Source organism: Nyctibius grandis, chromosome 8 (assembly GCF_013368605.1).
Source record: "Nyctibius grandis isolate bNycGra1 chromosome 8, bNycGra1.pri, whole genome shotgun sequence".
NCBI lineage: Eukaryota > Metazoa > Chordata > Aves > Nyctibiiformes > Nyctibiidae > Nyctibius > Nyctibius grandis.
In genome coordinates this window covers 14,201,895-14,215,897 of record NC_090665.1, presented here as the reverse complement: position 1 = coordinate 14,215,897, position 14,003 = coordinate 14,201,895, and the positions used below count along the sequence as shown (strand labels likewise).

General features: G+C 41.5%; 1 protein-coding gene across 3 annotated transcripts in view; it reads left to right on the top strand.

The window, feature by feature from the left end:
• The first annotated feature begins 244 nt into the window (after positions 1-244).
• The window catches only part of ACAP2 (ArfGAP with coiled-coil, ankyrin repeat and PH domains 2), a 69,628-nt gene continuing 55,869 nt past the window's right edge, over positions 245-14,003 (top strand). For all 3 annotated transcript variants that reach the window (XM_068406576.1, XM_068406577.1, XM_068406575.1), the window contains exon 1: positions 245-391. In XM_068406576.1, coding sequence (XP_068262677.1) covers positions 339-391 — 53 coding nt within the window. In that variant the 5' untranslated portion in view covers positions 245-338. The remainder of the gene's footprint in view (positions 392-14,003) is intronic.

The following is a 14,003-nucleotide window of genomic DNA, read 5'->3' as shown; positions in this document are numbered from 1 at the left end:
TGGACTCGCTGCCCTTCTCCCGCTCTACATCGATTTGGGAGAAGCCCCACCTACGCCCGGGTCTCATTAGCTGTTTATGCTACTGGCCGTTGCCCATTGGCTGGCCGGGCTGTCAGTCGCGGGTGGGCGCGGGAGGCGGGCAGAGAGGTTGCTCGATTCTCTCCGCAGCAGCCGCCCCGCGGCCGGGCCTCTCCGCCCCGCCATGAGCGCCGCCCCAGCCTAGCCCCGCCCGGCGGCCGGCCTCCGGCCTCGCCTCGGGCTCGCCCCGCCGCCGCCAGCAGCAGCAGTAGAAGAAGCAGCAGGAGCGGAGGCAGCGGCGCGCCCCGCGGCAGGGGAGGATGAAGGTGACCGTGGACTTCGAGGAGTGCCTGAAGGACTCGCCGCGCTTCAGGTGCCGCCGGGAAGGGGCTGGGCTGGGGTCGTGCGTGGGGACAGGCCGCGGTGGAGCGGCAGGGCCGCGCCGGCGGGGCGGGAAGCGGGTCTGGGTGTCTGCAGGGTGACAGGCCGCGCAGCGGGGTGGGGAAGGGGCTGCGGGGCGGGCCGGGCTGTGGGGACGGGAGCTGGGGGGGCCCTGGAGGGTGACTGGTGGCGGCGAGCTGCGGGCAACCGGCTCTGGGAGAGGGGCAGGCTGGGGCCGGGGCTGTTGTGGGGAGGTGGTTATGTGGGACAGGTGGGGGACAGGATTTGGGGAGTGTAGGGTGGCAGGGCAGGGGCAGCTGTGAGGGGCAGGGAGGGGGTGGCTGTGAGGGGCTGTGTGGGCAGGTCGGGGGCCATGTGTGAGGAAGGGGCTGCTGTGGGGCTCTAGGATGACGAGCCTGCTGGGGTGTGGGGAGCTCTGAGGAGGAGGGCGATGTGGGCAAGGAAGGGGGGCAGCATGTGTAGGACTGGGTGGGCAACGCGCAGGGTCTGGGGTTCGTGTGGGGGCAGCGCAGTCTGCAGTGAACGCTGCTGGGGTCACCCGCCTTTGAGCAGGTGTCGGGGGGTAGAGGGGTGGCAGGCAGCTGGTGCAGGAAGTGCTCAGCAGCCAAAGCAATGCCTGCTCAGGCTCAAGAGTGTGAACTCCCCAGTGGTCCATCTCCGGTTCTTCAGAGTTGTGCTTACACTTCAGCTCCCTCTGTCTCCTGCCTGTGTCTACTGAACGCGTCCGTACTCAATCTGCCCAGTGCTGGGGTGTCAGTGCTAAACAAGCTCAGTATAATCTTACTTCCCGTTGTCAGACCAAGGCATGTACGCTTTTGTTTTTCCCCCACTCGAGTGACCACTTGTTTGTCATTGCTGTAGGCTTACTTCTGCTTATGTTGGGCAACTTTCATCTTTCCCTATGCTTTATCCACTCTCTATATATGTTTTGCACCGTTGTATCTACTCAACATAACTCTGCCTCTCTGTTGGATGCGTGGCTGGTCTGTGCACATAGGTCCACTTTCTGTGCCTGGTATCACCCTGTTAGCTGATGGAGAGGCAAGCAGCTCCGTGACTTGATGTGATGTGTCACTGCTGTGCCCCTCCTGTCCAGTGTTGAGCCCATGTTTGGAGTGCCTGTGGCTCTGTGGTTGGCACAGGCTGGGTGAGCTCTGACTGTTGAGGGAAATAGTCCTGCTGTTCCTCTGGTCCCTGGCTGTGTGTTCACGCCTCCTCTTTGTGTCAGCTTTAGCAATCGTGGTTCTGGGATGTGGAGGAAGTTGGGAGAAGAAGGTTTGAATGGCTTACCCCTGGCAGAAGTTGGAGTTCCTGTTCTTCACTCCTTTGCTCCTGTCTCTGCTGCCAGCTTGTCCCTGGCTGCCTCTGCCATGAGTTTTTGTGGTGACCATGACTTGTATTGTTGGATCTTTCAAGGAGCTAGCTGCCCTGGCAGAACAGACTGGATGGTTTTCTGCTAGGTTAGTGAGTTGAGTCAGCGTTGCAAGGGGTGTGAAACCTACTAAACCTTATGGGGAGGAGGAAGAGGAAACTTCACTGCCAGAAGCAAAGCTAGAGGAAGGCAGTGGGGAGTGAGACCTCCCATGAGGCAGCAGGGAGCTTTTACATTGGCTTAGCTGTTCCGCAAAACTTTGTCCTGAGTTGGACGTGCTTCCTAGATATGTACTTTCTGGCACAACTATGTTTAATGTGAGTCCATCCTATTTGGTGACAATACAGTCTTGGATTGGCTTAATTTAACTATAGAACTATACAATTAAATTTTGTTTTTATTTTTTAATAACTGATACCTGCTGAAGTATAGAATACACTTGAGAAAGCAAGAAATTGTGACTAAAATTTGAGAGCAGAAGTGTGCTGCTGTCTCTTCAAGTTAAGACATACTAGTTCATTTGAACTCACTTTGTATCATTCTCCTTTTGCCCCTCTTGATTCCTTTCCTTCAGGGAGAGAAGCTGTGGGAAACCCTTTGTTAGGGTCTTCTAGTACATTATGGTCTTTCTGACAGTCCCTGATACCTTTGAAGAAATTGCAGAAAGCCTTATGGTGCAGTCACTTGATGCCACCAAAATATGCTTTCAACCTTTAACTGAGAGGAAGTAGTTAAAATTGCAAGGCAAAAATCTTGCAGTATTTCTGAAAAGAGTTCATATCTTTCATTATTAGTCATTAGTATTTGCTGTTACAAGTTTGATCATTCTTAGTGTTCATGTGAATTACCTAAACTAAATACTAGAAACCTTCTAAATGAAGTTTACTGCAGTGATTTTATTAAGGGATGGTAGAGACACTACAGTAGAGCAAGGTCATTGCAAATCCCAGCGTTCTTGCAGGGAGTAGTGTGGACATAAAACACCTTCTTGTGCTGTGTTCCTTATCTTATAGCAGAGCTGCAGTTTTCTCCTGACCTTGCTGAGCAGGTGGGTGTAGTCTCTGGCCTTCCCATCAGTATACCTGTTGGAGCAATTAAATAAACCTGTTGGGAGGCATATAGTGTATAGAAATGTCATAGTTTACTTTCTTATAGTCATGGAGAGAACTGGGAGGACGTGGGTGAATCAGAGTTCCTGAGTCACCAAATCCCTGTTTTCACGGGGAGCTATTTAAGTCTTTTAAAACATGCTACTACATACAGCTTCAGGCTTTCTTGCTTAGCTGTTTCTCATGAAGTTCATGTTGATCTCTTTTGGCTTTGAGATGTACTTGGGAATATCATAGTTACCCGAATCAAAGAAATAAGGGTTTGTTTGCTTAAAATGCGTATGAAGGGAGCATGGGTTGTGGCTGTTGAGTTGCTGATATGTGATTAATAATGGCTCTAAAGATTCAAGTCAGAAGTATGATGGGTTATTTCATAGTAAGACATGATTTTTTTCCCCCCACAGTAGATAAAGAAATCTTTGAATTATAAAACCTGAAGCAATGATGGCCTATTGCATCTTTAGGTTTGTAAATTTATGACATACCAGATCAGTTTGGGGTTGGAAACTTCAGGTTTAGAAACTTGATTTTGAAAAGGGTAATGGAACAGGCTGTGAATTCAGGCATACTTTGCAAATTTGCAATTATGTTTTGTTAAATCTACTTTGAAAATAATCTCGCCGAAATCACGTGCTTTTACTTTATAACTCCCTCTCTTAAAGTATGGACAGACCAAAGATCTAGCAAGGAAATGCGTTTGCAGTTCTCCTACAGTGCGTCGATGACTTCCCATGAAATGAAGAAGTTGCCTGGGGAGGGGCCTTTGAGCAGTCCTTGAGTAGTAAGAACTGAGCTGTGCTGGCAAGTTCTAAGTATATAATCAGGAATTCTTGGAGTCGTTTTTTGATATGCAAATAGTACTGTGAAATAATACTTTCTCCTTATCTTTAAGCAATCAGTTTGAGTTTAATGTAACAGGCTTTTACACTGATGTTTCATTTTAGTTTTTTCTTGTAACTACAGAACGTTTTCTCGTAATGAGTGAGGTATACACTGTAGCAGCCACATGAATCACTGCGAGCCTCAATTTTTAGAAAGGAGAAGCAAGTTTAAGTGATGTGAAAATATAACTGCTGTAAGTAACAGTTAACCATCTTGATAAACAACAAATAATAGAAAAAAAATTCTGTTGTTTGTGATGTGTGCAGTTGTAAGAATTCTCTAGAAAAACCTTCAGTCTGTTCCAATCTTTAAAAATGCATCAGTAAAGAGCTGTGTATTTTTGAGATAATTTCTTTGCCCATATCTGTCACTGTTGCTGAAGTTTATTTTTTTATTTGGTTTTGTATTCACTTCCGAGACCCCAGCTGCAGAACAGATGATGGATGAACGAGGTAGATGAAAGAAAATAAATGGAACTCTTGCCAATTACCATTCTTAGTAAAAGTATATCATGGGTAGTTTCTGGGTGGAACTGGTGGTTATAGCGTGTTCCCTTCAAAGGGACTTGTCCAAGGAGTCTTCCATTTAGAATTGAACTAAAGCATGGCTTTGTGTAGGCAGGCCTGCGGTGTAAGACTGGCTTGTCACTGAAGTTCCCTGATGTGTGTGTTGGTTTTCTTCTTCTGTGGCCTTGATTCTGTTCTATCTAAATGGGGCCAGCTGAGCTGCACCTCATGCTTCTGTGGAGGATGCAGGCTGAATAGGTCACTCATACCACTTTATGGCTTTTGAGATTTATGAATTTTTTCTCTCTTCTTCAGTACTGTGTAACCAAAGTTTAGTCACTAAGCATCTATTTCCCAGGTAACAGGAAGTGTTTTGTCACTTTAGAATATGAGTAGTATAAGAAAGTGACTTATTTAACCTGTTTGGAATAGGGCTTGTTCAGTAGTCAGCGAAGTTGTCGTGTGTGCCTAACCCAAATACTTTGGTCTACTTGTTCCTTTCTGAAGAAAATGTAGAAATCGGAGCATCAGTAAACTTGTCCCTTCTGTGTTCACTTCCAGTGGGTAGGTTGGTGCAGTGCAGCCTCCTTCCTAACCTGCTGCGTTACGGCACTGCGAGTAGCAAGTAAACCCCTGTTATCCAGTGTGGCTTTATAGCGCGGGTAATCTGTGTGCGGTTGTGGTACCGCTGAAATCACTGAGGCTGCTCACGTGGGTAAACTCAGCCACGCTTAAGGTGTTAGGAGGTATGTGACCAAGAACTCTGCATGCAAAATCTGTTTGCTTTGCTCAGGCTTACCTAGCTGTTTTAGGAGCAATTTCCAAATAAATGTTTGGACTGGGCTTTCTGCCCTTGGTGTTTGGGACTGAAAAGCAAGTTTGTAACTTACTTGGCAAGGCAGGGTGGAAAGTATTGCAGAAGAACAGAAGAAGAAAGATACAGTAAGTCGAAAGAGAAAGCTGCCAAACATTTGTTTGTAAGTTTGTGTTTACCATTTTTCATACTTATGTGGTTGTTATGTTTATGATTTCCAGTATGTGATTGTAGAACAGCACTTTTCATAGCTGAAGTGTAGTGACGTGGAGGACAATCTTAGCAGGATGCTGGTGAGTTACACATGTACGACATATCTGTCCATACTGCTAGGACTCTGATGGAGTTAGTTAAACAGAGAGCTTCTAGATTTCTAATTCTTTGCTTTTGTGGAGATTACAGCGAATGTGCTGTTCCACTCAGACTCTAGTCAATGATTTATTTATTTTTAAATCTATGACATCGTCTTTCAAATGTACATTAAGAAAATAATTGACCTAAAGAAAGGGGGATGTATTGGATGATAGGACCCAATGTTAGAGCATTTTCTTCTAGGGTAATCATACTGGAGTAAGGAAGTTTCATCGAAGATCCCTCTCAAATACTTTTCATCAAAATCTCTCACACTGAAACCTTTTAAAGCCTTTTCAAATTTAGTAGTAAGTTGTTATAGTCCTTCTTGATGGAGATTAGAGAAATGTGTCCTGCAATCCGGTTTTCTTGTTTTGGTTAGTGCACCTAAATTGTTTTAATTAAAAAAAAAAAAAGTTGGCTATCGTAATTATGAATTACAAAGGTTAGGTTTTTTTAATGGTGATTCTGATTTTGTTTCTTTGTTGTTTAATTATGATTTACGTTAAGTAACAGTAAACTGAAAAAATCTTAACTATATCTCAGATTCCTAATAGGAACTTAAAATGTTAATTTCCTTGGTTTTGGTCTTTTTCAGTTTTTATCTGGGAATGTTTAAAAAACCCTCCACACTGAGAAGGGAGCTTACAGTGGAAGTAGTAACAAAATCTGCTATTTATCATAACGTTGCCATAGCACAGCAGCAGGATCAGTTGCTGAAGAACTGATATTAATTAAGCCTGTGCAACTGATCTTTAATGAGTACTTTCAGAATTAGAAGGACAGCTTATTTATGCATATGTGCGCAGTGTAACTGTAATTATACAAGCTCTTACAGTCTTTCGAGTTTTAAATATAGATTTGAAGAGTTTTGGTTCTTTAGCCTGGAGTGTCTCATTTATGTTGGCGAAGCATATCTCATGTAATTGCATTAAGAACTAAAGTTATGGAGGTGATAGTTTTATATTTTGGGAGGGGAGGAATATCAATGTTAAAATCTCTGCAAAGCAGGGTTAGTAAATAGAATATTCATTAGGAAAGCAGCAAGTGTAAAATAGAAATCTGTCTATCTTGGGCTAGGTGGGCTTTGAGTAGCTTTTTTTTTTTTTTTTCTGTACGCATCTGTGAAATCATTGGCCACTAAATAGCAAATGTTCTGATTTAGCTATGTTAGCAGTGTCCTGTGATCTTTTTTCAGACTTAGCTTCTTGACAACCTGGTACTCAGAACTGTCTTATTTAGAGTCAGCATTTTTCCTGTTCTTACTTCGTGCAGTGAACAAGATGACTTAAGTTACTGGTAAATTTTTACTATAGTAAAGCATTCTAAAAAGTCCCCAAAGCAAACTTCATCCTGATAACCTGCTTTGGGAGAAAAAGGAAAGGAAAATATCTGATTTTAATTGACTACAGAAACATTCTTACTGAAATTGCAGTTTACAGAGCCAAGAACCCTTTGCCTGGGTCTAGTTGCAGACCTTTCTGGCTAAATCAGTTAGTTTAGTATCTTAAGGAGATGCAAAAGCAGAATTGTCATGAGGGAGTGCAAAAAAAAAAACCCCACCAAAAAGCCCCACGGGGTTACTTAATGTTATATCTTACAGCATCTTACGTTTACATGGGCAGGAAATAGAAGAATAAATTCTGACTAATTTAGTTACTTTTTTTTTTGCCTCTCTCTTGTACATGCAGTGTTCAGTTTAAAAACGAGTATAAAAGTGTAAACTGTGTAAATGCTTTTGTGATCTTTTTGAGCAGACACTGTCCTATTTGTTTGAGATTTAGATATCCATGTGAGTTTAGGTAATAATTTAGGTGGTTTGCTTTTTGATAGTGGCTGGTTGATTACAAAAATAACAGCTGAAGTAGCTGTCTGCAATGGAAGATCATTATGAGGAAATGCAGATTAGCATGTGAACTGTAACATTATTTCAATATATGCAGGAGTTTTCCATACTTCTCTGTGTGACAATATAAATCCTGGTTTTGTTGCCACTCTTTCATATGACTAAAAGATTAGATCAAGAGCATGAGAAATAGTAGATATTATCATTATGGTCATAAACTAAACAATTTTAAGGAGTCCAGTAGACTAAAACATTGTTTTGCCTCCCTGATGATCTCTTCACAAGGAGTCCTTGCATATGTGGCAGAATAATTGCCTTACAGTTAACATTTACTTTGTGACTATTAAAAGTAGCCAGACCTCGGACCTGGGGTAAATCAGCAGTTTTGTTTTGATGCGCTGTATGTAACTTATGCCTGTGTAGAGGAGAAATCCAATTTCTGGGATGGTGTCAGTTTGAAAATGTATACAGGACAAGACAAGGATAGACTAAGAAAATAATTTGCTGCAAAATAGTCCCTTCAAGTGTTTTAGGAATGAGAGGAGGTTTTGAATAGAGAAAATGCCTGTCAACTGGTTGTCAGACTTGCTCATGTGGCATGAATCTTTCTGTGAATCAGGCTTTCTGTTTGATACTCTCAAGTTTTCTGTTTGAAATTCTAAGATTCTACAATATGCAGGCACAATCCTCTTGAATAATTTTTAGAGTTCATATGTCAATAGTAATGGGGGTTTAAATAGTTGTATTGTGGTTTTGCATGAGAGAGAGTCTAACGGTACTCAGTGCAGATGCACAAACTACCTTTTTTCTTTTCATGAATTTATAATATGCCTTCGGTAACAGTCATTAAAGGAAGACCTCTGCTGACAATTTTTTATGCAGAAACATAAAGGAGAGCTAGAGATCAGTTTGCACGATGTGATTTTGAAGTTTCTAAGCTTCCAAAATGTATCTTTGTATTTTAAGCTGAATATAATACAAAGAGAAATTGGAGAAGTAGTGAAATGTATTCCATCTGACAAAATTAAAGAAAAATAAGTTCCGCGCAAGAGAATTCAAGATTTCCATCTTTCTGGGTGCCAGATGTTAATTTAAGTAGGAACATATGGATATCAAACACACTCAACATTTCTGTGCATTTTAAATATTCTAGTCTTCAATTACTAGTGATCTTGTAATTATTTGTAAAAAATGTATAACTTACGTAATGCTGTAGATCATGTAACAGATTTTTGTGTACTGATTTTAGAATGACATTTTGTGGATTGAAATTTGGGTTGAATTCACTCCTTTGGTACAAAGGAAAGGCATGTTGTATTCAGAGCCTGACTTCTGGCCGTGAATGTTATCCCTTCTGCCTGACAAAACAGAGGTGTGGAATTTGAGCTGGGAGATGGGGTTTGGTTTTGTGCTCCGTGGCCTCTACCCAGGGAGGTGCTGAGCCTCTTCTGTCCCTTTCCTCGCTGCTGCAGCGATCCCAGCGGGGTTCGGAGCTCCCTCAGCCGCTTTGCACAGCGGTGGTAGTTGGTGTGAGTCAGTGCTGGGAGACCTGTCCCACACTCTGATGCCTTCCTAGACTCCAGCTCTCCAGTGATGCCCTTCCTGCTATGGATGCTTGTCAGTGGGCAGTAATGGAGACGGAATGTTGCTTATTGTTACAACAGAAAGGGGCAGCTTGTGTGCGGTTTTTTTGTTTGTTTAGAGTAGAAGTAATCAGACTCTGCATTTGACTGGATCCTTGTGGTGAACTTCAATGTAAAAAACATATGGTGTTATTATAATATAATTGTTTTTATGTAACATGCTGTTGCTAATGTACTTTAGGTTTAAGACGACCTAAGTAAGAGCTGGGTGGGTGAAGAAGAAAAATAATGTAGGTGGAGTAGTGTTGGGCCTTGTGATCTTAACCGGGACGAGCAAAAGGCATTAAAAAGACTCACTGCTCAGCTAGAAATGTAGGTTGTATCTTGTCTTTCCTAGACTTGTAGCATTCATGTAAGTTGGTTGGAGTTCCTGTCTATATAAAGAGTTTGGTAATTAATGGAATAGGCCCCTTCTTTCTTAGCTTCCTTAAACAGGAAAAGTAGAGTTCATCTCATCTACCATATAGCCATCTCTTCTTAAGGCAGATCTTAGGCTTAGGCTCCCTCAAATCTTAATGAAGATTAATAGTTGTATCCCACGTGCCTCTTGATTTGTTTTAGCCGTGTGTGTCAGGATAAGGTAAACTGCACCCTGCAAATAGCATGTTTCTACTCTTGTTTCCAAAGGTGATTTAGATGACTAACCGGGGTGTCTCTGTGTAGATATCAGTATTTGATCAGATAAGGCACACTACAAGATTAAAACAAGTGTATTGGCTTTGCCCGTCAGGGTTGTTACTGAGGATAAAAACTGTTTAAGACGACTGAGGGATCTCTGATATTTCATTGAGGATGCAACTTCTGGCTGAATTTGTGTGTTGCTAAGTTGGAGTCTCTTTAAAAAGTATATGTGCATGTGCAATAATCCTCTACAGGATTATTCTCCAGAAGAATCTCCAGTTTGTGGAGAAGGATTTTTAAAAGTGCTCATTTAACTTCCTGGAGTGCTCTCCTTTGTCAAGTGTCTGATTTTGAAGAATATATCTGCCTGTTTATTCTATCCTACTTGATTTATCCCAAAATAAATAACAAAAAATGACAAGATGAAGTGTTAAATGTGCCTGCTATTGTAAAATATCCACTATATTTTAAGTACCCATCTTGCAAGATTTTGTTTTAAAATATTTGCAGTTGATTTGAGATGAAAAACCTATAGTATGTAATTAATAAAGGATATGTAAGCTTCTGTTTGGTTGAGAAATAGCTTACCTGCAATTAGCATCGAGAGATGAATGAAAGCCCAGGGTCTTTAAAATCTCCTGATGACTAAAAGTAGTGGGAGAAAAGATACTAAATGTACCCAAAGAATATTTAAGCCTTTTCCCGGGCTGTGGGTGTACCATATGCATTTTGTAGTTTTTATGTTACAATATTCCAAATGCTTATTTTTGTAATAGATCACCCATTATCATCTTCATAGGGATGAGGAGGAAAGGAGACTGGCTTTTCCAAATGTGAAAACAGTACATTTGAGGAAAACACCAATATACTGTATTTCTGTGTTCTACTCCTAATGCTTATGTACTCTGTTATCTTGAGATTGGATTCATTGACTGGCTGCTTCAGCGCAAAGGCATAAATGGCAAACAAAGACTGTTTCTTTGCAGTACAAGGGAACAATAAAACTACCCAATAAAACTATTAATTTACATGTAAAATACACTTACGGTAACTGAGTGTGAGATACATGTATGTGTATACACCTAATAGCTAAACAAAAAATTCAAGTTCAGAATCTGTCTGTTGCAAGAAAGCTGCAACCTCCCCTCTGACTGTCAAATAGTGCGTTCTGATTTTGTGAAAGTGTATTACCAAAATATTCAGCTTTTGAAATGGACAAAAAGGGTAAATAGTTGCTGAGGACTCAGTCTTCATAGGAAATCTGAAACTTTCCTCTGGTTTCGGTAAAGAAGATCCACCTGATGTAACTGGAATTGTAGAGAGCTAATGGTCCTTAGCTTTCCTGAAATGTGGGGAGCTCTTGTTATAAAGGCTTTGCCGTCCTGTGGTGGTTTGGAGAGAACAGTACATTTCTAACTGTAGTAGGTATAAGTTAGCAACTAAGGAAATTACAAGAAGAAAAGGACAGATATTGCCTTATTTTTCTGAAATCAAAGCAAACACAAGACTCGTATTAACATCATATGATATCTGTAAAGAATGCTCTTTGATTAATTACAGACTACTTTGATCTCCAGTTGCCTTTTACTTTAGATGAGGTGTTCTGGACAGGTGGTTGGGTCTTGCTATATCAGTTCTGAACATATTAATACTGAGAATGCTATAGAGGGGGAATCTAGTGATATTTACTCTTCTTGTTTTTCAGGCACTGCTACCCTGTCTTTTATATTGGCTGCGTTTGAGGTACATAGAGGTATCTTTCCAAATCAGGGATTAATTCCTTCACTCTTCCTCAGATCAATACTTAGAGCTTTTAAAAGAAAAGTTGACATGACTCCTTAACATCTGACTAGGAACTCCAGATCTTGAGGCTGATAATAGTTAGGGCATAGTGTTTAGATGGAGGGATGTCCCTTCTTGTATCCTTTGCAGTTGGTTGCTTGATGGTTATATTTATGGTTCCACTTCCTGACCTTATGACATATTTGAGTTTTCAAATGTTGCAATCTTTCATTCCTTCTGCTGCTTCTGTGTTCAATCTCCTGGGTTGTTGCTGATTCAGTAAATACCCTTGTCTTATTTAATTTGATTATTTTATAAGAGGAGAAGTCTGACTTGGGAGCAATAAAAGAATGGCTCTTCTAATATTGAGGACTTGTTTCTTGTCTCTGGGGAAATTTGAAATGTGGATAGTGCTTGCTATGAACCTGAGAAAACTTGGCTTATTCATCAACATGATAATCTTCAGTTCAGGAAATACATTTCCATATTTCAATCCACCAAGTTTATAGAAAATTTCTAGGATTTTGGGGTGGGGCTGTAGAGAATGTCACTCTTCTGATTCAGATTCCTGCTGTTCATGTTGTAAAGCTTTTCCAGGCTATTGATAAAATGTTTTGTGGCAATGACTGAAGAATTAATAATGTAAGGAGTACTAGCGTGACTGAGGAAGTTTATCTCTGCATATCAGGGAGCATTCATCATCTGTTCCTCAGCATGGAGGGGCTCTGTGCCAGCAGGGAAAAATCACTGCGGTGCCAAACCAGGACTTCAATGGGCTCAGTGACAGGCTGCAGCAGTGTTCTTTCTTTAGACCATATTAATGGTTATGACACATCTCATAAGTTATAAAACTCTTCTTGTATGTATCCATGCTGTTATCCAAGGTTATTAAGCCTTATTGTTCAGTGTATGACTTCTTTGTCCCTCAATATGTTTCTTTTTTAATCTGTGGTTGTCTGATGCCGTTATACATGTACCGAATGTATTCCTTGTTAGCATGTTGGTTAAGATGCCTCTAGATACCTTTTTATATCTAACTATAGATGAAGGAAATCAAATGAAGTACACAATGATTGGAGGGAGCAGTTGATGTGCTGGAGGGTAGGTCTACCATTCAGAAGGACCTCAGCAAGTTAGAAGAAAGCACTGGTAGAAAGCTCCTGAAGTTTAACCAAGACAAATGTGAAGATGACTTCTGAAGAGGAACAACCCCATGCAGCTGTGCTGGCAGACAGGGACCTTTGCATCCTGGTGAACAGCAAATGAACCATCGGTCAGCAGTGTGGCTGTGCAGCTGTGAAAACTGGCAGTGTATTGGCCTGGATTAGCAAGAGCATAGCTGGCAAGTTGCGGGAAGAGACGATTACCCTGTGTTTAGCTGTCATGAGGTTAAGTGTGGAGTGTTATGACCAATTTGGGGCTCTGCCAGTAAAAGAAAGATATTACCAAAATGAAGGACATGAAGATAAAGGCAACTGGAATGGAGTACGTGGAGTTCAAGGAAAGGACGAGGGCTGTGGCCTTGTCACCAGTACAGGCCTTCTTCAGACTAAGAAGGCTCATGCAGGATCTAATTGCTGTCTTCAGTTACCCAGTAGATTATAGAGTTCAGGTAATAGGTATAGGTGTGGGGTTTTGGTTTTAGGCGCACAGTAGAAAGAGATGATGATTGAAAGGTGCAGCAATGCAAATGACATGCACTGAGGGTTAAGCATGGGAACAGGTTGCCCAGAAAGGTGGTGTTACTTCTGTTCTCATTCAAAGTGGAGAGGTTCAGGAGTATTGGTTATAAAGTAGTTACGACTTGATTTGCGTGGAACAGCATAACCAAATTATTACCTTTTTAGTGTTTTTGCCATAGCTGTGTTATGTTACAGCATTTTGTAAGTGAAATGCATCTTGATCTGTGGAATTTTAGCAGAGAGGGCAGATGGGGTATGGAGGCTTGAAATGTGTCTCCAGTAGAACAGACTGTTCACTTGTTTGGTACAGTATTGCTATTTTGTCTTTTCTGTGATGTTCTCAACAGATTTCTGTTTGGAGGACTTTGCTGTCAACCTTGTATTTCTCTGTACAGTGGCATTAGTTGTGGTGGTGTGTGTGTTCCCCTGGCCTGATTTTACCCTCAGCAGTTAGTCTGTGGCTGTTTCTAAACTAACCTGTAAGTAGTTGCTTAGCATCTGAAGGTGCATCTCATATCAAAGTGCAACTGCTATGTGTGTGTAGAGAGAGAGATAGAGCAGACCAATTAGGTGAGCAAGTATAGTATCTTGTGTGGTATACCTGCATTTTAATTTGCCTTTACATCACACTTACAGCTTGTAGTCCATCCTCTGATTAATGTCTACTGGCCGTTTTGCTATCTGTCACCTGATAGCCTCTGGCGTAGAGGAGGAGACATTCCTGTGAATCATCACGTGCATATTCTTATCTTTCACTTCTGGATCTCATCCTATTTCCAGTTTTTCACATTCAGTAGTACTTTTTTTTCAAGTTGTCTTTAAGGTGTTTTGAAGCTACCTTTCTTTGAAGTCTCTCATATCATTGTAAGAAACTTAGTGACTGGTTTACTCCTATTTCCCTTTGTCACTGAGGATGCTGAACGCAATCACTGTCAGGAGTGGTCCATAAGCAACTCCATTGCTGATTTTGTTTTA